Raw genomic sequence first — 23870 nt, 5'->3', positions numbered from 1 at the left:
AATAGTTCACATCTATAAAATACTTTTCAAAATTAAGACTTTAACAATTATTTATAAATATTGAGTTCACCTAATTTAAATATTTATGATAAAAAATTAAGATAAGACTGTAAAATATTTTAATGCGTTTGTAACGATTTATTTTAACTAAAATCAAAGTGTCGCTTACGGGTTGGCGACGACGGTTGGTAGTTATGGCGTCTGCTAACTGGAACCAGGAGACGAAGTCCAGATTAAACGAGAAGATTTCGGGAAATATGAACGATCTGGGTTCCTTGTCCAGGCAAATCGTACGTGGGTCACACTCGAGCGAGGTTAGAAAATTATATCGTCTTTTAAAATAATCATTCGCCATGCCTTCAAAAGATGTACGGCATGGCATCGCTATTTTCTTTTTCACGATAAAACACGATTTCTCCATAACTACGAACATTTAATAATAATGTCGCATTAAACACATGAATCATTTTGCCGTTTATTTATTTGATGTTTACGGTTCGTACTGAAATAGTATCGTTATTATTTAGAAACTCATTCTTAACATGAGGAGGGGTGTTTGTTAACTAATCTGTGCTGTCAGCAGATATTTAATAAACAAGATACAAATTGAATTTTAATTGATAATCCTATCTAAATAATTAAAAAATGGGGGGGAGGGCACAGTCCATAAACTGCAGAAGTACCATTTAATTTGTCTGTTAAAAACTATAATTCCTAAAGATGCGGCCGAATAAAATAGAGAAAAACTAAAATAGCAACAACGTACAATAAAATTGTATAAAATTACATTATTCAATAAAAAATAAAATAAATGATTTTTTCGTGTGTCTTACATTCCTTTTTGCCTATTTTTTTTTTTTTTTTTTTTTTTTTTTTTTTATGGATTTAAAATGTTGCAAAAAGTGTTGAAAGGCACCAAAACCTTCTAGTGTTATCGACTGAGACATTTTAAGCTAATAAAAGTAAAAAAAAAAAAAAACAAATGTCAGAAGGAAAAAAACATCTTTTCTTACTTTTAGCATTTTCGGTTTTTGTTCCTTTTTATAATTTTATTGTTAGAATAGTTTTATTTTCGTTTTTCTGTTTTTTTTTTTTTGTGTTAACAATCGTGGTATTTGTTATAAAACTCTTTGGTAATGTTCTGATATACAGTTGCTTTTTATTTACAGTTTTAAATAAGTTTCGGCGGTGAAAGTGCACTGGGGGAGTGGGGGTGGGGGACCAACCGAATATTTACCTTTAAGAAGTTGTTTTTTTTTAATATCCAACTGTTTACAGCTCCAGTCGGGTCTGCTGCTTAAAAAAAAAAAGAAAGCATTGAGATGGTCGCTCGTCATTTAGCCATAAGATTTAATTTTTTTATTTAAAAATTAAAACTACTTGATCAATTTACCTGATTTTTGGTACACAATATTTTCTTTCCGCCACAGACACAATACAGATTTTTCTTCATTTTTATTTATTTTTTTTTTTTTTTTGGGGGGGGGGGGTCTGAGCAAGCACCAAATTAGTGTAATAATATATATATATATATATATATATATATATATATATATATATATTACTAGCAATGGGTGCCCGGCGTTGCCCAGGTGTTTGGGGGTGTATGCTGAGCAAAAAAAAAAAAACGGTAATTTTTTTTTAACTTTGACCCCTTAATATTTATTGTTTTGGGCTCAAATCAAGTTAAGTTAGATCCATGTCCAAGGAACCTATATCTAAAATGTCAAGTGTTTAGACCCAAAATTGTCGGAGGAGTTTAGTAGAGTTCTCAAAGGTCAAATCGTTAAACTTTGACCCCCTTAATAGCCGAATTTCTGGCCGAAACCCGATCACATCGATTTTCCCAAATCTCAGTACCTTGTATATCAAATTTCGAGTCTATAGACTAAAAATTGACAGAGTTATTGCGTAGGGAAATGTACACAGACACACACACACAGACACGTTCACTTTTATAGATATATAATGACATTAAAAACGTTTTGGAGTTTAAAAGAATATCGTTGTGGTATTACATAGTAATAGGAGGAAGAAAGATTCATCTTGAGCAAAAAAAAAAAAAGCATAATACACGGCTTTCAGTTCTAGCAAGACTCCATTTTGTTAAAATAACGATTATTCTTAGCATTTACACATTTCAAACATGCTTTTCTCTAGATTATATGTGTAATGCTAACTAGACTTTAACTCAAAATGGTTCATCATTTAATATTAAAAAAAACATAAAACCATGTTTCTTATTGATATACATTTTTATTGTTTTGTTTCGAGCGTCGATGTTAACATTTACCCAATGTTGTATTACATACGAGATCGAGATGAAAAAAATACTTTCTTTCTTTTTTTCTGAATAAATTTTAAAAAATAACAGTAAATATTAAAAATAAAAGTTAAAACAAGTTTAACCGTCTATGCAAAATGCAGACAAAGCAAGTCGAAAGAAAAGTATATAATTTATAAAAGAGATAATTCCAAGTTTTACAATTTTATATATATATATATATATATATATATATTCGCTTTAGTTTGTATCTGTTACACAACCTTTCTTTTTATATATATATATATATATATATATATATATATATATATATATATATATATATAAAGGTTGTGTCACAGATAGATAGAAACTAAAGTGAATTAAGATATATAACAGTGGAATAATCTATGCAAATTCATTTTTTATTAATACAATGTTTTTTTTATATTTTGTACTTGCATTGGGTTCTTACTTGCATCAGTATAGTCAGAAGGAAGTTCATTCGCCCGTAATGCATTGTAATATTTCGGTAAAGTTTCTGTGCAACTTTAAAATGGAGGTCCTTTTGTTCCGGCGATGACAACTTAAGCCCAAATTTCGCAATCACTCTGTGTAAATCATCACACAAAATTGCATGTGTGGAATTTTTACTCACTCTAACCTTTTGGGCAATCTCCACACTGTCAGCACCAAATTTCGCACCCTCTCAACAACAGCTGCACTCCGAACAGTTTGGGGCCTGCTAGAATGTTGGTCACTCTTCACTGATGTGCGATCATTTTTTTAATCGATTTAACCACTCCTTAATTTGTGTTACATCCATCGCATCTTCTCAAAACACCCACTGAATCTTACGAATTGTTTTTTACAAAATTTGATGCGTTACTTTTCCTTAACACATCTTGAGAGAATCGGTAATCTGACAAGCAAACATTGTGTAGCACCTCATTTAGCAACTGATGCGCTGAAAGGGAAGTGACAGAATTCATGCATGCTCATGACGGTGTCTTCTTTCACTGTGTAGAGTACCGCCACACTATCGTCTGTATTTCGCATGGGAGAAAAATAAAGGTTGGATACTTTTTAGACAGGCCTCATATTGTCAGTTATTCCATTTACCTTGTCTTGCATTCAGTAGTGTTTTTCATCGCTTCAAAATTTGACTTTTAAAAAAAATATATTTTTAAGTTGATGATAATAATTAAACTGTGTCAAAATACATTTCAGTATAAATAATAAGATTAATGACATGCAGAAGTCTTGATTGTATACCACAATTATTTAAGTATAAGTTTTAGTACTGAGAAATATTATGAGAAAGGGGAATAGTTTGAATATGATTGGATGCCTCCCAATTTGGCTGTCCGACCCGCCCCCTGCATGCTGCTTATTAGGACAGTACCAAACCTGTTTCCATTTTGCATTAAAATTGATGTTTTTGTTTTTTTTTTTATGCAAGGCACCTTCAATAACTTCATAGACTGTTTATATATGAGCACTTTCATTGATAGTACACCCATGAAACTCTAGTCCTTTTCGAAGTAATCTCCTTCGACTGCAATGCACTTGTTGTACCATTCCAACAACTTCTGGAAGGCTTCAAAGAAGTCTTCTGGTGTGAGCATGTCAATGACCCTTGTCACAGCCTCTTTCATCTCCTCGATTGTCTTATAATGACAACCTCTGCAGTTTTCCTTCAGCTTAGGGAATAAGCAAAAGTCACAGCGAACAAGGTCTAGACTATAGGGTGGGTGTAGGGTTTGTGATCTTTTCTGAGCACCCTTGGGACAAACTTTGCTCAAATCTTCTGCATCTTCAGTTCCTTGCAAATAATTGTGTGTGCAGTTCCTACATTGACATCAAACTCTGCAATTGTTTCATGATGGTCTTTATTTGCCCAATTAATTCTGGTGTTCTGACTTTCTTACTCTTCCCACACCTCTCATCATCTTTCACAGACTCCCTGCTTTCTTGAATCTCTTATGCCATTCAAAAACTGATGCAAGATGGTCCAAAATCAGTCTGAAGCATTCCATACATTTCTGTGGCTTCTTTTTTTCCAAGTTCAAAACACAATTTTATTTAATATCATTTTTCTAAAATGTTCTCATGTTCAGATTTCATTTTTGAAATTCACCAGCTGTGACAATCAGGCTTTAGTAGGATGTATTCCAATTCCTGCTATAGCTGTTCATTCTAACCTCAAGTCATAAAAATTGGTCAGTCATCTCATAAGACGTATAGCAATAACATACTGAATTTTCAAGAGTCGACAACAATTTTAAATGCCGGTAGAAAAAAGTCTGGAAACTTATTTAAGGCATCTTGTACTATTATCTTCAAATTCATCATAAATAACTTAAATTCTAAAAAAATATTTTGGTTTAATTTTTAGTTGATAGAGGGCAGATAGTCGTCATTATTTATTTGCCTCTCCACTGAGCTAAGTTAAAAACAAGCTTATTCTTTAATTCAGCTTCCCAAAATGCCTGTATTTTCCTGTTGGCACTCCTTAATGAATGATGGCAGTTTCACAAGAATTATGAGTTCTATCCTCTGGATGTATTCATGGCTAACATTAGAGTGTATTCTAACACACGAGTACAGAATTTAGGACAAGATCTTTGCTTCTTTTTGGCACATTGTTCTGTCCACTTCTATTCATCGGAGCATGGCTTTTACAAGGTCCATTGACCATTCTGTCAGATGACTTTCAGAGTATTAGCAGGCTAAACTATGAATATAAAAGAATATTTCACAAAATCTTATAATTATAAAACTCAAATGACCTTGTAACGGGTGTTATAACCCAACATCCTGTTTATGACTGACTGCCTGCTGCGCATGCATACATAAACATAAACCTATAACAACATAAATAAATAAACAACGTGATAATAAAACATATTGTTTTACTGTGTATGTTTTCAGCGTTTGAATTGTTTTTTTTCCGTGTTTAAATTATCCAAATAAACAATTTTTAATACTTTTTTCTTTTTTTTTTTTTACGTCATTCATTTCCGCATTGTCTTAATTAGTTTTATTGACCTTATTATTAACATATAAATTAAATATTTGACCCAATGGGTCATGAATGTTTTTTTTAAAATAAATGAAAAAAAGTTACATTTCATTTTCTATTTAAAAAGCCATTCTTAACATGGGGAGAGTGTTTTTAACTATTCTGTACTTTCAACTAACAATTTCATTTAAAAAAGATATATCAAACTTTAAATTTAACTTTAAGTATTATGGTATCTGTTCAGTGCACATTTACCTATAAGTATGGCAAACCACTTATAATTCAATGGCTGTAAGTTTTTTTGTTTTTTATTTTTTTTCAAAAATAAACAATTATGAACAGAACGACTCATAGAAATCTATCTGTATTCTTTTTACATTTTAATATACTTTCATAGAAATGTTTCTCTTCTGTCACAAAAAAACTGTTTTCTTTACGTCACAAGTGTCACGCGCATACATTAATTCCATAGCTAATATAACATACAGGTCACTGGTAGTCTAGTATATTATAAACCCATAAAATAAACCTTCAAAATGAAATTAGCAATCAAATATAATGTTCAAATTGTTTTTTTTTTCTGTTTTTTTTTCAGCTTTTGGCTCAAGCTGCTAAGAATTTTGCCTTTCAAGAAAATACCATCAACAATTCCCTTGATGTAAGTAAAACAAGAAAAGGATTGATATAAATCTTTATCTATCTATCTATCTATCTATCTATCTATCATATAAAACTAACTGTGTGTGTGTTTATTCCCTATAGACTCTGTAACGGCTAGGTCTATCTTTATTAAATTTCCCTCAAATATACTTTATGTATCTTGCAGTGTTCTTAAATAGGTTTTGTATTAGAATGCCTATAAGTATCGATAATCAAAAAATCCAATGAAAAAAGAAACAGGCGATTTTTACCGCAGTTAAACCTTATGCAGCCGAACATCATATGTGCACCTGACGAAAGCCAGAGGAATAGTTGGCCGAAATGTCGTGAAACAACAACTAAGAAACGATGAGAATGATAGTAGCAATACACATGAAAAAATTGAAATAGCTTGAAATATTTCAATATTGGTATGCATAGAAAGAGCTTGATGAGCTAAGAAAGAATCTTTTTAAATTTTTAAAATCTGATTAAAATTAAGGAAGTTATGGCTATTTTTGTGCCTCACATGTTTGGATATTTTCCCCTCTTTAAGACCATATGCGTTTCGTCACATTTTTTACACTACTTTTTCAGTAAAAATTTCATATCTTTGTTAAAACACAAGACTAAAAAATGAAATTTACTGTATAAGTGTATTTTTGTACAAGGAATCAGAATATGCAACTGAAAATCTCCCAAAGTTTATGGTTTCCAAATAATCTGCAGTAAATGTGCATAAATATGCAGCAATTCCTTAAAAATGCTATGTATCCATAAACAGAAAAGAAGTTGGAGAACTCAAAGTTGAATTGTAATGTGCTTTATGTACAAAAAACTTAAATCTAAACATAAGACCATTTAAAAATGAATATATTGCAATATTTCTTTGGTATTATTGTAGATTAACACCTTCTGTTTAACCCCACTCAACTCCTTCTGAACACCCCTCCAAAATGTGATTCTACCTTTTTAGGAAATTATGTATAACATGCCATGAAAAACTTTAATGAAAGATAAACAAATTATTTTAGAATTTAATGTAAAATAATTTCCTATTACAGATCATTCTAGCATTTTAGGGCAGTTAACTGTTTTTTTTTCTATGGGAAAATATGCATGCTTTTTTTTTTTTTTAAGATGATTATGCGTAGTTTTAAGAGGGTTTCTATGCAATGAGAATATGTGGAGGTTTGCCATTCGGACTTTGAATTAATTGTAGGGCTAAGGAAAATTATGTGTGAACATACTGAAAACTTGACAGAGACAAAGCTAACAAAAACAATATTAGAGGGGGGAGCGGTTAGTTTCACAAAAATTTAATGTAAAATAATTCACCATTTCCTGGCCATTCTAGCATTTTAGGACAGTTAACCAATTTATTTTTATGTGTAATTTCTTTAAGGAAGGATCTATTTTTTGTTTGTTTGTTTTAGATGCTTGTATGTGGCTTACAGAGGTATTTTGTTGGAGAGGGAGGGGGCTTGCCACTCGAACTTAGTGTTATTGTTAGGGTTAAAGAGTGTTTTAGGAGGAGACTTGCCACACATAATTTGGATTAGAGGTGAAGTTAAGAGAGCTTTTTTTCAAAGAGAGCATTCATCACTCATATTTACTGTTAGCGGTTCATAATTATTGGCTTTATATTATATATTTAGTTTTAATTTAATAAGAAACTGCGTTGCGAAATTTCAAAGAAAATTCCATAAATTTGTTGATTTCTATTTTCGAGGTTGAAGGTGTTAATTCCATAGGCCGTTTATACTACGCTGGAGCAGGTTGTAAAAATATCTTTCGCTTAATAAGTAGAAAAAAAAAATTAACGAAATAAAAAGCTTCCTAATTGTAGTTTGATGTGTTTTCTAACTGCTTTTAAAATTTCAAGAATATTGATATAGATTTTGAGGGTTTGTATTACTATACACATAGATTCGAAAAAGTTGTCAAAAAAAAAAAACAAATATATAACAAATAAATGTTATCAAAAGCAAGTTACTTTTCTACCTAACTGGATAATTTTTTAGTGTTTTTATTTAATGTAACATGTTTATTCAGCTTGAAAAGTGTTTACCGATGTTTTGGAAAATTTTAAATGGCGCCCGCCGCCCGACTCTCTTGAAACGGTAAGTTTGGGGAAAAGAGTTAAAAATAAAAAAGTAAACAAAATACTGCTAGAAACTCGCTAGGCTGACATATATTCGGTGAGTTTTTAACAGTATTTTGTATAGTTTTTTTTTTTTTTTAAATTTTTAACTCCTTTTCTCAAACTTACTGTGTCAAAGAGAGTCGGGCCGGGCGCTATTTTTAATTTTCCAATACATCGGAAAACACTGTACGTTTTTCGAGCTGAATAAACATGTTACATTAAATAAAAACACTAGAAAATTATCCAGTTAGGTAGAAAAGTAACTTATCTTGCCTTTGATAACATTTATTTGTTATATATTTGTTTTTTGACAACTTTTTCGAATCTATGTATAAACGAGATTTTGATACTTATTTTGATTTTGAAAAAAAAATATTTGTGGCTGTTCGCAGTAAAACATAGTTTTAATTCGCTGTTCAAAACTAATTTAAAGAATAAAAGTGCATGCAAGCTATATATCTACAAAAGTTTATTTTGTTTTTTTTAACCATGTTTTTAAATTTGACGAAAAATGTGAGAAATTGCAACAGATTCATAATGCCGAATTGGTTGGGATTGTTGTTATTATACATTCTGAAAACCGAATAGTTCTTAACTAATGTTATTCTGATAACAAAATAGCTCTAATTAAACATAAGAACATTTATATTCATATTTCATTATGTTTTCATTTTGTTTTTCTTAATTATTTTCATTATGTTTCATTTTGTTTTTCATAATTCGTTCTTGAATAAAAATTAAAGAACGCGTGTTTGTTTATACATTGTGCTATGGCTGATTCTACAGGCTGTAGCTGCTGCTGCTGCTTCTAGTAATATTAACTTCATTTTACCAAATTCGAGAAATAGAAACAATTTTTTTTTTCGGGTAGGTCCTTTTAAATTATCAATTACCGCGGTCCTACTCAACATAAAATAATACTTTTAATTGATAAAGATAGTAAAAAGATTGATTTACTTACTACTGGGTGTCCGAAGAATTTATTTTTCAAAATGTTCGATACTCGGCATATTAAAGTCTTATTTTTAACACGACAAAAAAAGAAATGGTCAAAAATATTTCAGACACTTGACAGTATTAAGATTAACACCTCTTCTTATTGATTCCCAAATTTCATGACGAAATTCTTCATACAATCACGGTATGGACCTTTAGAAAACAGAAGGGGTCATTACAAAACCTTACCGAAAACGCCATTTTATGACGTTCACATTTTTATCACTTTATTTGCTCAAAACTCTTAAAATATATAATGTACATTCATATTTATTAATTCATTTGAAAGTATATTCATTTCCGAACAAAACAGTAGTAATTTGAAGACTTGAAGTGCTTTGGTTTAAAAAATATGGCTATTTTAGTAGAACTACCTTGAAATCTGTGATTATCCAAAGCGTTTTTTCGTCCGTGTGTATTACTAATGATAGTCCGCAATAAATAAATTAATATAAATAATGATCATCTCAATAATGAATTCCAATTAAATAATATATATCACACGTGCATTTCAGAATATATAAGGAGAAAGGCCCGGCATATAAAATCAGCAGTAGGTTCTTTAATATAACAGGGGTGCATTCAAAATGGATGTTTCTGTTTAAAACATAATTGAACCATGGTACTTAACTTTTTTCATTTTAAACTTAAATTCAAGCCATTATCACCACACAAGCAGAAAAGGCAGGTATATAAAATCAACAATAGGTTCTTTGATATGACAGGGATGCCCAAAATGAATCTTTCTAATTAGACCATAATTGAACTATGATACTTGACTCTTGCATTTTAAACTTTAATTCAAACCATTATATATAAAAATAATTTTATAAAATCAAGTTCTCTACAGAGCATGTAGACTACAATGTATTGTGAACTAAGTGCTGCAGGGAGGTTTGTGAAGCTTCCTTCTGGTGAACTGTGATGGGTCCCCAACTAGTGAAGGCAATCAATAGATTTGATTGAAAAATGGTCGATTTCACCGATTTCAGTTGCAATAAAAATGAGAGCATGAAACATTCATTGATCATCATTCAATTCTGGGCAACATCGAGTCTCCCTGCTAATCTTTCATGTTTTGGAAATGACTATTTAATTTTCTAAAATGAAGACCAGAATAATTCTAGTCATTCTTATATAGTTTATCATATATATATATATATATATATATATATATATAATAAAATAAAAAAAAACTATCCATTTACGTGAAATCACCTTTTTCTTCACCATATTCCCTCTGCTTCACTTTTTGTTATCAAGTAAGATCTTTGACTTACTTGCAGTTTCATCAAATACTTTTGTATGCAAAATCCGATCCTGCATTTTGCTAATTCCTACCCTCTGATGAGAAGGAAAGTATTTCTTCAAAACTCTGCGGATTAAGGACTATCCACTTATTAAGTGTTTCCTTTTCAGATTAAATATGTTTTTAACTCTTTTTCAAAGTGTTTTTAACATTAACTATTTGCTCATATATATATATATATATATATATATATATATATATATATATATATATATAACTTCATTGCTTTCGTTGATTGATCTGGTATGATTTTGTCCAACATCATATGAGATCAACCAATGAAAGTCATCCTCGAAATTACCCACCTTGAAAGTGACATGTTATGAAGTGACTTTTTGAACTGTTGTAAGATTGAGCAAACCTTAACTTGGAGTGACTGTCTACTGAGTTGTCGTTCCTGATCTGCACCTCTTCCATTTACCAAAACTTACATTTTGTTTTCAGTTTCCCTAACAAAAGAAATCGTTTGTCAGTTCAAATGTCTGACATGAAAATCACATATCAACTCCTTCGCTGCTTGAACAGCACAGTAAAATCAGATCAATTAGGGTTTAAGGACCCCCTTGCAGATGGGAGAAACAAGAAGAACAGCTTTTGAGCAATACAGGTTTGACCTTGACCTTTGCACAAAGCATTCTGGAAACAAATAATAAAAACTAAGTTGTTCATTTTTTCACCAGTAAAATTTATTTCTTAACATAGAATGCATTTTTATGTGCAAAGCTTTATAATAATATTTAAAGAAAACTTTTTAACAAAAGTTTATAAAAACTATTTGGACAAAAGTTTATAAAAACTATTTGGACAAAAGTTTATAAAAACTATTTGGACAAAAGTTTGTACTAAAACTATTTGGACAAAAGTTTGTACTAAAACTATTTGGACAAAAGTTTGTACTAAAACTATTTGGACAAAAGTTTGTAATAAACAAATGCAGGATAATAATTTTACATTTTCATAGTTATATTATTGTCTGGTAGGCATTTGTTTCCCTCATCTGCTGAGGTCTTTAAACCCTAATTGATCCCTAAAATCAGCTTATAAACAGTAATTATTGCAAAGTGTGCAAATACTATACTAATCTATTATTGCTGTATATGTCATGTGACTCGACATTTTTACTAACATCTTAAGATAACACAATTCAACATTTCTTTCTCACACATAAAAAAATTGTTGTTTGCCATAAATGTTTTAAAGATAAAATTTGTTGTAAATACAACCGAATCACAAGTCAATATCACCATCAAATAAAAACAAAAGAATACATAAGTATTTGCATAGTTTTTCACGCAAACTCCAACACCCTTCTTTAGTTTTTTTCCCCTTGAGAAAGGATTAGTATTTTACTAATTATCTGAGGCACCTCTACCAGGGAATGCCGACAGGCCTGCCCAGGAATTTTTTTTTTTTTTTTTTTTTTTTTTTTTTTTTGCAAGCTAGCTAGAATGCTCTTTCTCTAGAGCATTGGTTCCTCAAACCATATTTTCTGGCCCTTGTGTCACATCGTTCTGCTGTGGAATGGGGATAAATATCAACAATGTTGTTGCTTAAATTGTCTGCTGGAGTAAAATTAGCAACAGTAGTAAGAAATGTATGCGTATAGCTTTTCTAGGAATATTCAATTCGTGACTAGTTTCACTTTATTTTCCAACATCATATTCTTATTAATCACCTTATAAGACGACATGTGTGTGTATTTCTCGTATCAACATAATTTTGATAATTACACATTGAATTATGTTTTATTTACTACTAACAGATCTACCCAGCGTTTCCGGTATAATATATTGGGCAGAGTTACTTCCCTTACACCACTATTTCTAATAGGACTAATTATGTCCCTTTATAGCCAGAGGGCGTAGCTGTTTTTCTGGAGTATTGAGGTAAAGGTAGTTTGGGGATTGACCATTTTGGTGCAATCCTAACCATTGCTTGGTTTGTTACCATATTAATTCAGTCTGGTGTGTTTTTATTTATGTTAAGTGTTACACCAAGTACATATTACCCGGGAGCATAAAAAAACAAAAAAGAACAAACTAAAAAATGTGTGTAACATCTTTTTATGAAAAAAACTTTTTTTACTTCTTACAAGCCGTCTTTCTATCTTTCTCTTTTTCCTCCTTCCCTGCTTTTCCGCATCCTTTTCATCTAGCTCCTTTTTACCTCTACCCAGCCCATTCCTTTGTTTTGTTGTAATGTATTGTAAAAAAAAAGTAATACTGTCATTCACTTTTCCTTTATAGAATAAACTAGCAGGCTACATGGCATTACCCGTTTGTAAAATACACCTAAATATTATATTTTAATTAATGCAGAGTCTTATTTATTATAAACAGAAATATCGTACGTATTAAATGTAACGTTAAATTCATTTTTAAAAAAAATGAAGTAAAAAAAAATAAAACTGAAAGAAACTGAGACCTGTGCATGCAAGTATTATGTTTTTTTTTCTAAACATTTCACTAAGTAAAAAAAAAAAAAACTGAAAGAAACTGAGACCTGTGCATGCAAGTATTATGTTTTTTTTTCTAAACAGTTCACTAAGTAAAAAAAAAAATGAAGTAAAAAAAAAAAACTGAAAGAAACTGAGACATGTGCATGCAAGTATTATGTTTTTTTTTCTAAACAGTTCACTAAGTAAAAAAAAAATGAAGTAAAAAAAAAAAAACTGAAAGAAACTGAGACATGTGCATGCAAGTATTATGTTTTTTTTTCTAAACAGTTCACTAAGTAAAAAAAAAATGAAGTAAAAAAAAAAATAAAACTGAAAGAAACTGAGACATGTGCATGCAAGTATTATGTTTTTTTTTCTAAACAGTTCACTAAGTAAAAAAAAAATGAAGTAAAAAAAAATAAAACTGAAAGAAACTGAGACATGTGCATGCAAGTATTATGTTTTTTTTTCTAAACAGTTCACTAAGTAAAAAAAAAATGAAGTAAAAAAAAAATAAAACTGAAAGAAACTGAGACATGTGCATGCAAGTATTATGTTTTTTTTTCTAAACAGTTCACTAAGTAAAAAAAAAATGAAGTAAAAAAAAATAAAACTGAAAGAAACTGAGACATGTGCATGCAAGTATTATGTTTTTTTTTCTAAACAGTTCACTAAGTAAAAAAAAAATGAAGTAAAAAAAAAAATAAAACTGAAAGAAACTGAGACATGTGCATGCAAGTATTATGTTTTTTTTTCTAAACAGTTCACTAAGTAAAAAAAAAATGAAGTAAAAAAAAATAAAACTGAAAGAAACTGAGACATGTGCATGCAAGTATTATGTTTTTTTTTCTAAACAGTTCACTAAGTAAAAAAAAAATGAAGTAAAAAAAAAATAAAACTGAAAGAAACTGAGACATGTGCATGCAAGTATTATGTTTTTTTTTCTAAACAGTTCACTAAGTAAAAAAAAAATGAAGTAAAAAAAAAATAAAACTGAAAGAAACTGAGACATGTGTATGCAAGTATTATGTTTTTTTTTCTAAACATTTCACTAAGTAAAAAAAAATACTCAAGCTGAGATCAAAACCTAAAGACAGTGAGTTAAGTAAAATAACGATTAGGACAGCTAGATACGATCTTTAAAATGTTTTTTCAAGCCTACTTATTCTTAACATAAGTAATCTGTCATGTGAATGATTCGCACATGCACATTTGTAACACAGTTGACAAACAGATAAAAATATGATAACCCTTGCCCCACGTACCAATTTTTTAATTTTGATCCCTTAGCAGCCCTTTTTTTCCGGATGAAAACCGATTAAAAAGTTTTCCACATGTCTGAATACGTTATATACCAAATTTCAAGCCTGTAGATCAAAAATTCATTGCGTATATAGGTTGAGAAGTGTCTTCTCACTTTTTTATATATATATATATATATAGAGAGAGAGAGAGATAGATAGATAGATATAGATAACATTGGAAATGGCTGAACAACTGGTACCCACTCCCACCTCCCCAATAGACGAAATCCGACAACCCAAAGAATAAGGATTTTTTTTCTTCTTTTAGATGTTATTCATTCAGGGAAACACTAGGCAAAATTATGACAATTTTGTGGGTGTTTGTTTAGTAGTTTTGGACTTTCAGCTGGATATGCAGACATACATGGTTATAGTCAGCTAACATACTTCCTAACTGCTGGTATGTCTGCTACTGGAACCAGTGACAAAGCAAATTAGTTCCTTTGCTATTTTCTCTCGCGCCTATATCTCCCCTGTGCATGTACTTTTTTTTATTACGTTTTTGTCTATTCTTTTTTTCATTTAATAATCATTGAAAAGTTTTTTTAATCTTATTTTAATTAAAAATTATTGAAATTAGTTTTTTTTTTTGTTTTTTTTTTTAATTATTGAAAACACTTGTTTAAAAGAATTATTAAAAACATGTTTAAATAAAAAAAATTTACTAAATCGGACATTACTCTCACCAACATCTGATAAAATAATGTTTGTTTATGTTTTTTAAATTTCCACTTGTTTGGTTTTTAAACTATTAAATTTTGAATTTCATATCAACAGTGCTTTTAATATAGTAGACTTTTATGACTTAACATTTAAAAATCTTTTTTAAGTAATGAACTATTTAGTTTAAGTATGCATCACCAAAACAGTAATGAAAGACCTATTAGACGAAACTTCAAACATGTTTAGTACAATGTAATGTTCTATTATAAAAAGTCCAAATAAAGATTGTTATTTTTATTATAATTTTGTTAATTTTTATTGTATACTTTTCAATGTCTTTTTCTTATGATTTATTTGCTTTGTCACCGCTCCGGTAGCAGGCACACTGGAAGTCAGGAAGTATGTTAGCTGACTATTACCCACATATATATCTGCCCTTTATATAAAAGATTAATTGATTAGAAATCAAAGATGCCATAGAATTTAATAAACGAAAATTTAAAAATCCTATGTAAACAAAATAATTACAGAATTAAATCCATTAGAATGATTTTCTTTTTTTTTTTTTTTGTTAAAGCAAGTCAGCAATTTGTTAATAGTAAAAAAAAATGTAAAGATTGGATTAGTTTTAAAATTTGAAAATAAAATTTGAAAGCAGTTGAATAGAAAGTCATTTCTGGTCTTAAAATTCAACAAATCCTCATGTATGTATGTATATATATATATATATATATATATATATATATATATATATATATATATATATATATATTATTCCTTAATTGGAATTCATTTTTGAGATGAGCATTATATATATTAATTTATTTTTATTTCGGACTATTATTCTCATCTTTATTAGTTGTTGTTCTTGATCTTTTATTGGTTTTGTTTTATTCACAACGTTTCGGCCAACTATTCCTCTGGCTTTCATCAGGTGGTAACCGCGACGGATAGGAACTTCGAATCTCCTAACTGCATTTTCAGCCATCACTACGGATGGCAGTGATTATTGAGAATGCAGTTAGAAGATTCGAAGTTCCTATCTGTCGCGGTTACCACCTGACGAAGGCCAGAGGAATAGTTGGCCGAAACGTTGTGAATAAAACAAAACCAATAAAAGAAAAAAAAAAAAACAACAAGTAATAAAGATGAGAATAATAGTCCGAAATAAAAATAAATTAAATCCTCATGTATAAAACAAATTGAAAGTTTGAGAAGGTATTTTACATATGATAACTTCATAAATAGAGATTAAAAAGTAGACATAGTTTAATAATAATTGGTCCAATTAATAATTTAATGACCAAATGATGCTATAACAAATTTAAATTTCAAAATCCTATTTAAAATGACATTTATTAGTTTTGTAAGAAAAAACAAAATGCATAAAAAACAGTGAAACAAAAACAGAAATAAGACTCCTGAGTAAATTGGAGTTTATTAATAAAATAACAAATTGAACATTTGGTGCTTGTTAAGATAGTCAACAGATCGATTTTTTTAAAAATGTTGTTTTAAGCAAAAACTTACTTATTCAATTCTCAGGTCGAAAATGGTAATATATTAAAAAATCATGAAAATTCATTGAGTAGAAAATTATTTATAGTTAAAATCGTCACAAATTTAGCTATTTAAAACAAAAGCACAATACGAAATCTGCACATTTCAAAGCAAAGTTTTTATCTGATCCCCTCTTCTAAACAAAACAATATTTCTACATGAAATAATCAACAATTTTTTTCCAATTTTTTAATATTTTTGTCTGAGAGATCGCACTTTCTAACAATGCTGCACTGGTTCCTGTACGATGCATAAAATGTCATATTTTTTCTTTTCTTTTTGATCTTTTTTTTTAAATTCTTTTTCCTAATGAATCGTCACTTATCAAGGTCAAAAGTTACTCGAGGATAAGTGTTAATGAGATTGATAGATATTGAATGATCAGGAAATTATAAAAAGAGTGAAAATGATGCATGGAATAAACACAATTTGATTATTTATGAGAAAGGTTTACGATAAGTATTTAAATATTAAATTTTAAGATGACCATGTTGTAGTCTGCTGGGAAATATAGTTCTGTTGCAATGTGTAAATTTATTAGGTTTTAATTTTGTTTTTTCTTTTTCTTTTTCTTTTAGACATTAAAGAAGATGGAGACAATAAAATCTCAGTTAGAGTTCCAGTAAGTTTCAGTTTTATTTTACTATTTTTCTGAATATAGGATTTGAAATTGCTTGACATTTAAAAGTCAATTTGAAATTGCTTGACATTTGAAAGTCAATTTGAAATTGCTTGACATTTGAAAGTCAATTTGAAATTGCTTGACATTTGAAAGTCAATGTGTCAAAAAAATCAAGATAACAGTAGTGCATGTATTGCTGCAATCTTGAATATAATCAGTTTTTCCATGGGCAAATTGAGCTTAAATTCCTTACAGCTGTACGATTTTCATTCACGAAGCAAAAAAAAGAAAAAAAGTGCCTTAAATAAGTTTCCAGACTTTTTTGTACTGGTATTTATAATTGTCATAGACATTAACAATACAATTAATAGACGTAATAGTATAGTTTCGGCTTCAGATATCAGATCTCCATTAGTAATAAATGTGTATTTGTAACAACTGCCTTATATGGCCGAACCAAATCTGCGGAAGAGACATTCTAAATGCAATCACCGTTTTCAACATGCACGCGTGTGAAATACGTGTAAGATTACAACGTCGTGAATTGCCTATCTGCATACATACGATAAAAGGATTACATTACGCCTCACGTGCAGTAATACAACAAATAGTCCAAAACTTACTAGAACAGGCATATATGAGCTTTTGCACATGTAAATCAAACCAGTTAAGGATGTATTTTCCCCAATTAGTAACACGCTACCGTACTCTGTCGTGGTGCAACGTAAAATCACTTTGCGTGCGTGATACACCTAAATTCTCATGGAAAGTACCATATCAAATGAGAATTAATTCTTTTCAACAAGTTATTTCGAACTGCTGTTTGCATACATATTGAACACACACACGCAAGACGCATACATGTACGTATTAATTACTATTTCATTTTCCCTCCAAAAATGACCACGTGTTTCATCTCAACATAAAAATGTATAATCTCTGAACCTTTATGCCTTTTCACCGAGGCACTATATAGCGAATCCTTTTCAATGAATACTCCATGTATAAAAACATTAATGTTGTTCCTGGATTTGAATTACATATTCATTAAACATGACGTTGTGGTTCGTTTTTTGTGAATTCATCACGCAACCTCTGCACATATCCTAAAACTGGTGACCTTTGTGAATTCGGAATATGATTGACACTCTGATGATATGATCGCACATTATAGCCATCAATGTGTCTAATGAACATTTGTTGCAAAAACCTTGACGTTGAAATGATTTGAATTACTTTTTCTGAAATAAATTAATAAATGCTGTTATTTTATCCCAGTACAGTGATCTAGTGTTCTTATTCGTGTTTTGTTATTTTTCCAAAGTTATTCATGCCTTTTAAATTTATGTGGATGTGAATGTGACTTGGTAGGACCCTTCTGTAAATCGGAGATCACATTAAATCTAATGGTTCCAGTGATACTCTGCCACTTCGACTTATAGATGTTCCTGCACCTGCAACCATAATCTCTAACATCGACGGATTCTGACTGCGAATTGGTGAATGCCGAATCACATCCCACATATCCTATATCTGGTGACTCCGCTATGAGTCCTAGATATTAAATGATTTAAATATTAAATGGTGATGAATTTATTTTCTTTTTTTATTTTTTTAGATTTGCTGCTATAGAAAGAAGGTAAGGATGGTTTTCATTTCATCTTTTGAATGTAAATAATTATCACTATTAAAGCAAGTCTCGATTTTATCAAGTACTGCTTGCCTGCCTTGTGTCGTATTCATTCTGGACAGGTTGTAAACTAGCTTTTTCTAAAGGAAGAAATTTCTAGGGAAAAAATTTCACACGTGATCCCCAGTCACATGTATATCCTGTTCAGAGGATATGATTTTGACAAAGTTTTTTTTTTTTTTTTTTTTTTTTTTTGAAAAGTAGGTGTTGTCATGTTCACACATACAGCGCCTGGTATTCAAAATTGTCACCCATTTTATATTGATCATGCATAACCGTGCTTAACTTGATTTAATGAGAACTGGTGTATCACTATGATTATGCCAAGTATTGTTTGGAAAGAATTAGTTCATAAAGCTTTACAACAAATTATGTTTTTTTTTTTTTGTTGGTCTATTACCTTGTTTAAGGTTTCAATTAGATCCCCCCCTCCCGTATTCTGTGATACCTCCTCCCCTTCTCATATCAGAACAGGTAGAATGCAGGGTGGCCTGATGATGCAGAATATAATGAAACCATATTTACTTTTTCTTTCTTGAATATGAGACCCTTGAAGGTGTGAGGACCACCACATTCGCTACTAACACTGTATTATCTAATATATAAAAGACTATACATCCGTCTGTTTGTCTCCATATTTTCAAACTCTATCTCTTCCAAAGCTAAAAGTTGCAGAGTAGCGCTAGAGGCCTCAAGTGATTGGATTTTTTTTATGGGTCTTAAGCCGGTTAAAATAGTTTTTAAGGGTCCAAAAACGGGTAAAAATTGGAAAAATCATTATAAATTTTGTCCATTCATCTTAGTTTATCTTCAATTTTAATTTTTAATCAGTTCATATGCGTGTCACGTTAGTACAGTGGTAAAATCATCAGCTTTGAATGCTACATTTTTGCTTTTGGTTTCGATTCTAGCTGATGGCACCCAAATACTTTTTTTACTTTTGAAATCACGATTCTATAATAATATATACGAAATCTTGACAAATTAAAATATCATATTTAAGCATATTTTATGACCAGGCAAAGCCGAGCACCCCTCCTCCTCCGCTAGTTGACAATATATTTGAAAACTTTAATAAAGTTTTAGAAAATATTCTTTTCATTGTTTCCATTTTGATCTTTTTTGAACTGTTGTATTATCCTTCAAGACGTTTTTGTTTTTTCTTTTTCAGCACCGTAACGTTAGATGATATACAAGATCAGTTGAAAACGATTCAGAGATGACAGTCAGCCGTAACGAGCACAAGAAATTGTCATTCCTGCTGCCTCCTTCCAACCTTTCAACTCTCTTCTATGTTCCTTTCCAACTAAATCATAAAACACTTCTGCATTATGCCTTCCCCACCCCTAGCCTTTCACCAGCTCTGGACATTCTTTTTTGTACTTTTTTATTTTTACTTTTTGGCCAGACCTCAAGTTCACGTCAATGCAAAGAAGCTTTTGTGGCTAGTGATTTATGGAAGAATAACAGAAATTGTGATGAAGTTTGATCATTTTCAATGCATCTTTTTTTTTTTTTTTTTTTTTTTTTTTTTTTTTTTACTTGGTGTAAATTATTCTTATTGTTACTGCTTCTTTAGAAAGTTTGCCATGAGTAGGTATATAATTTTATTTCAACGCAAAAACTGTAACATAGAAGAAATATTCAGCTGCAACATTAAAACTAACAAAGCTTTTTGCGACATAAAATATGTTTGGTAAAGCTGCATACTTTGGTGCACAGCTCCAACAGCACGTTAGCAAATCTGACAAATAGGACAACCATTCAAGCAATCTATACCTGCTAATCCATCAACCAGAAAGGTTGTCATTCAGTCAGTTTCATATAAACGCAGCATAATGAGTTGGTACCTATCCTGCCAAAAATGTAGACTGTTTATCTTACTGTTGTAATAATCTAAAACTTTCATCATGTAGTCTATGTATATAGTTACTTAGGGTGAACTGTATTTGTGTATATATATGATGAGGATAATGGAAATAGTATTCCAATGAGATAGAGAGATAAAAATAGAACAAACCAAGTTGCACGTTCATCAATGTTTCGTCTTTATTTTCATCCAGAAAAAGTCTTACAATAAAGACAAAACGTTGATGGATGTGTGATTTGATTTGTTCCTTTTTTATCTCTCTCTCTCTCATATAGATTAGATCATAATAAAGCTTATCTCAAATTTCAGAGCAATGTTCTTAGAAAAAACAACTTTAGTCTTAAAACTATGAAAAAGAATTAAACAAAATTAACATTTATTAAAACTGTACATATATTTGCATTTTCACGTCATAAGGACCTGCAATAGAAATGCTATATAAAACTTGTGACAATTTCTAGAACTTGTTTATGATACCAGAGATCTAAATCTCATGTCAAACAGTTCACATTCAAATGCTCCGTTAATTTAGTTTTTCTTGTCCCACTTTTTCTTTTTTTAATCTTTTTCAACTTTATAAAAGATCTTTCTTATTATTTATTTTTATTTCGGACTATTATTCTCATCTTTATTAGTTGTTGTTTTTGATCTTTTATTGGTTTTGTTTATTCATAACGTTTCGGCCAACTATTCCTCTGGCCTTCATCAGGTGGTAACCGCGACGGATATGAACTTCGAATCTCCTAACTGCATTCTCAGCCATCACTGCCATCCGTAGTTGTTGTCGTCTCACCACATTTTGGCCAATTAATGCTTTGGTTGGGATTGAAACCGTTATCTTCAGACAATGTTCATCTGGAACTGTAGAGATTCAACGTCTCTATCAACTGCGCCACGGGCCCCTTTGGGTTTCAATCCCACCCAAAGCGTGCCAGAGGTTAATTGGCCAAAATTTGGTGAGACGACAACAACTACGGATGGCAGTGATTGCTGAGAATGCAGTTAGGAGATTCGAAGTTCCTATCTGTTGCGGTTACTACCTGACAAAGGCCAGAGGAATAGTTGGCCGAAACGTGAATAAACAAAACCAATAAAACATCAAAAACAACAACTAATAAAGATGAGAATAATAGTCCGAAATAAAAATTAATATATAATGCTCATCTCAAAAATGAATTCCAATTAAGGAATAATATATATATAAGATCTTTCTTGCTGCTTAATATTGGTTACCATAAGTCAATATATAAAGAGATTTGTATATTTGGAAAAATTGGCTTTAAACTGAAGTTTCTGTTAACAGACAAAATAATTATAATTAAAAGGCATTCATTATAGAATTTATTAGAAATGTAAACTTTGAATAATGTTGAGAAGCGAATCAAATGTTGACCAAAACATTCTTCTAAATCGTCATATAATGAAACTTTTTGCACCTGAAGGCATCATGTATCTGCCGACCACAACATTTGCAACATAATTAATCCAGCACTGTATAAAATATTTGTGTGTTGTAATCTAACACATGTTAAAGTTCAAAACTATTAAATCATGTTGAATTAAAAATTGTTTTTTGTTTTGTTTTTTTTTCAATCTCCTTGAGTTTTTTCCTTGTTCCTTTGCCAGAGTATGCTAAAAACCCCACAAAATTATACCTAATTTCCACCACTAACGATAATTATGCTGTTCTGGTGACTACCGTGCATTCATTAATCCTTATCTTCGATTGGCCCTGAGGCCTTGATAAGTGGTGATTAAACTTGTAAAAAAAATACAATTGGACTGCTAAATATTGTCAAATCAATTGTGTCTAAAAGATGAATTATTATAAAGTAAATCAAATCTGTTGCCAAGGCCGCTGGAAAAATGGTTGGATCCTTCTATCGATCCAGTAAATATCTCACTGCTGATGCAATTCTCTATCTATATAAGAGTCAGACACGTCCAAGGATGGAATACTGTTACCACATATGGACAGGAGCTGCTAGAAAAGACTTGCCTGCCTTGATAGAGTTCAAAATAGACTTCGTAGCCTTGTAGGAAATGTCCTTTTCTCTTCCCTGCAACCTCTATCTCACAGAAGAGATGTTGCGAGTTTGTCTCTGCTTTATCGTTATTTTCATGGAAAATGTTCGACTGAGCTTCAATCTATAGTCCCCCCTCGCCAAACTTTCATAAGAAACACTCGACTAGCTGAAAACACTATCAATAATTCTCCCCACTCTTTATCTATGCCTAAACCTAAACGTAGATTCCATGATCAAAGCTTCTTTCTTAGAACTGCACGCCTGTGGAATTGTCTTCCATTTTCCTGCTTTCCAGCTGTCTATAATATGGTTATCTTCAAGTCCAACGTGAACAAGTTTCTGATGAGCCGTTCCACTTAAGTTAACAAATTTACCAAACTTCCATTACTATCGATTACTATATTGTCCTTTTGACTACTCTACACTCTTTAACCCTTATCCTTGAGTGGTCTATCGGCCTTGATAAGTGGTGACGCCTATGTAAAAAAAAAAAAAAAAAAAAAAAATTAATTTTCAAAAAAAATGTATTCAAACATATGAACATTACTTTATTGTTTTGTCATTTTATGTTCTCAGAATGATGCCAGTTTTGCTCCTGGCACTACTGACAACATGAAGTAATCGAAATACAGTAGAATTACAGGTCGAGAGATGATAATCAGTTTAGGTACAACGTGGCCCACTTAAAAGTAGCCCGGTCTATTTAATCTTTCTCTTTACGACCAACTGACACACAAGACAAAATGCAATTCTTTTTCCGACAAGATGGCGCTACATGCCACACGTCTCACAGATCACTGACACGAGTTGATGACATGTTTACGGAAGAGAGAACAATAAGCAAAGGGTTATGGCCACTATGTTCCCCGGACTTGTCATCATGTGATTTTTATCTCTGGAGGACTTTAAAACAAAAAGTTTATGCAAATAATCCTCACAATCTAGACTAACTAAAGGAGAACATTACCAATGCTATGAGGAGAATCACTAGAGAGGATCTACAGACAGTATTTGAAAATGCTTAATGTGCCAGAAATGCATAGATGTCAACAGGGAGCACTTTCAGCATCTTTTATAACACTAAAGATAATTTAAACAATAAAAGAATGTTGCCCCTCTCTACAACATTTTTCTGGGCTACTTTTAAGTGAGCCACCCTGTACAAGAAGTGTGTAGGGTCATGGAGATGGATGAGGAGGATGTATAGTTGGACGGCAAAGTTATTGAAGTGCATCAGCATCATCATTATTATTATTATCATCATCATCATCAACATCATTATCATCATCATCATCATCATCAACATCATTATATTCTGT

At 30.8% G+C, this 23870-nt stretch overlaps 1 protein-coding gene across 1 annotated transcript; it reads left to right on the top strand.

Moving 5' to 3' along the window:
• Window positions 1-155: 155 nt before the first annotated feature.
• On the top strand, window positions 156-22090 carry LOC145245748 (BLOC-1-related complex subunit 7-like). Its single transcript, XM_080107347.1, has 5 exons — window positions 156-314; window positions 5884-5946; window positions 16921-16964; window positions 18583-18603; window positions 19826-22090. The coding sequence occupies exons 1-5, from the start codon at window positions 195-197 to the stop codon at window positions 19875-19877; spliced, it is 300 nt and encodes a 99-aa protein (XP_079963473.1). The 5' UTR covers window positions 156-194; the 3' UTR covers window positions 19878-22090.
• Window positions 22091-23870: the final 1780 nt, after the last annotated feature.

This window comes from Euprymna scolopes, chromosome 23 (genome assembly GCF_053919585.1).
Source record: "Euprymna scolopes isolate OS-2025 chromosome 23, ASM5391958v1, whole genome shotgun sequence".
Lineage (NCBI taxonomy): Eukaryota > Metazoa > Mollusca > Cephalopoda > Sepiida > Sepiolidae > Euprymna > Euprymna scolopes.
This window is presented reverse-complemented; position numbering and strand designations above follow the sequence as displayed.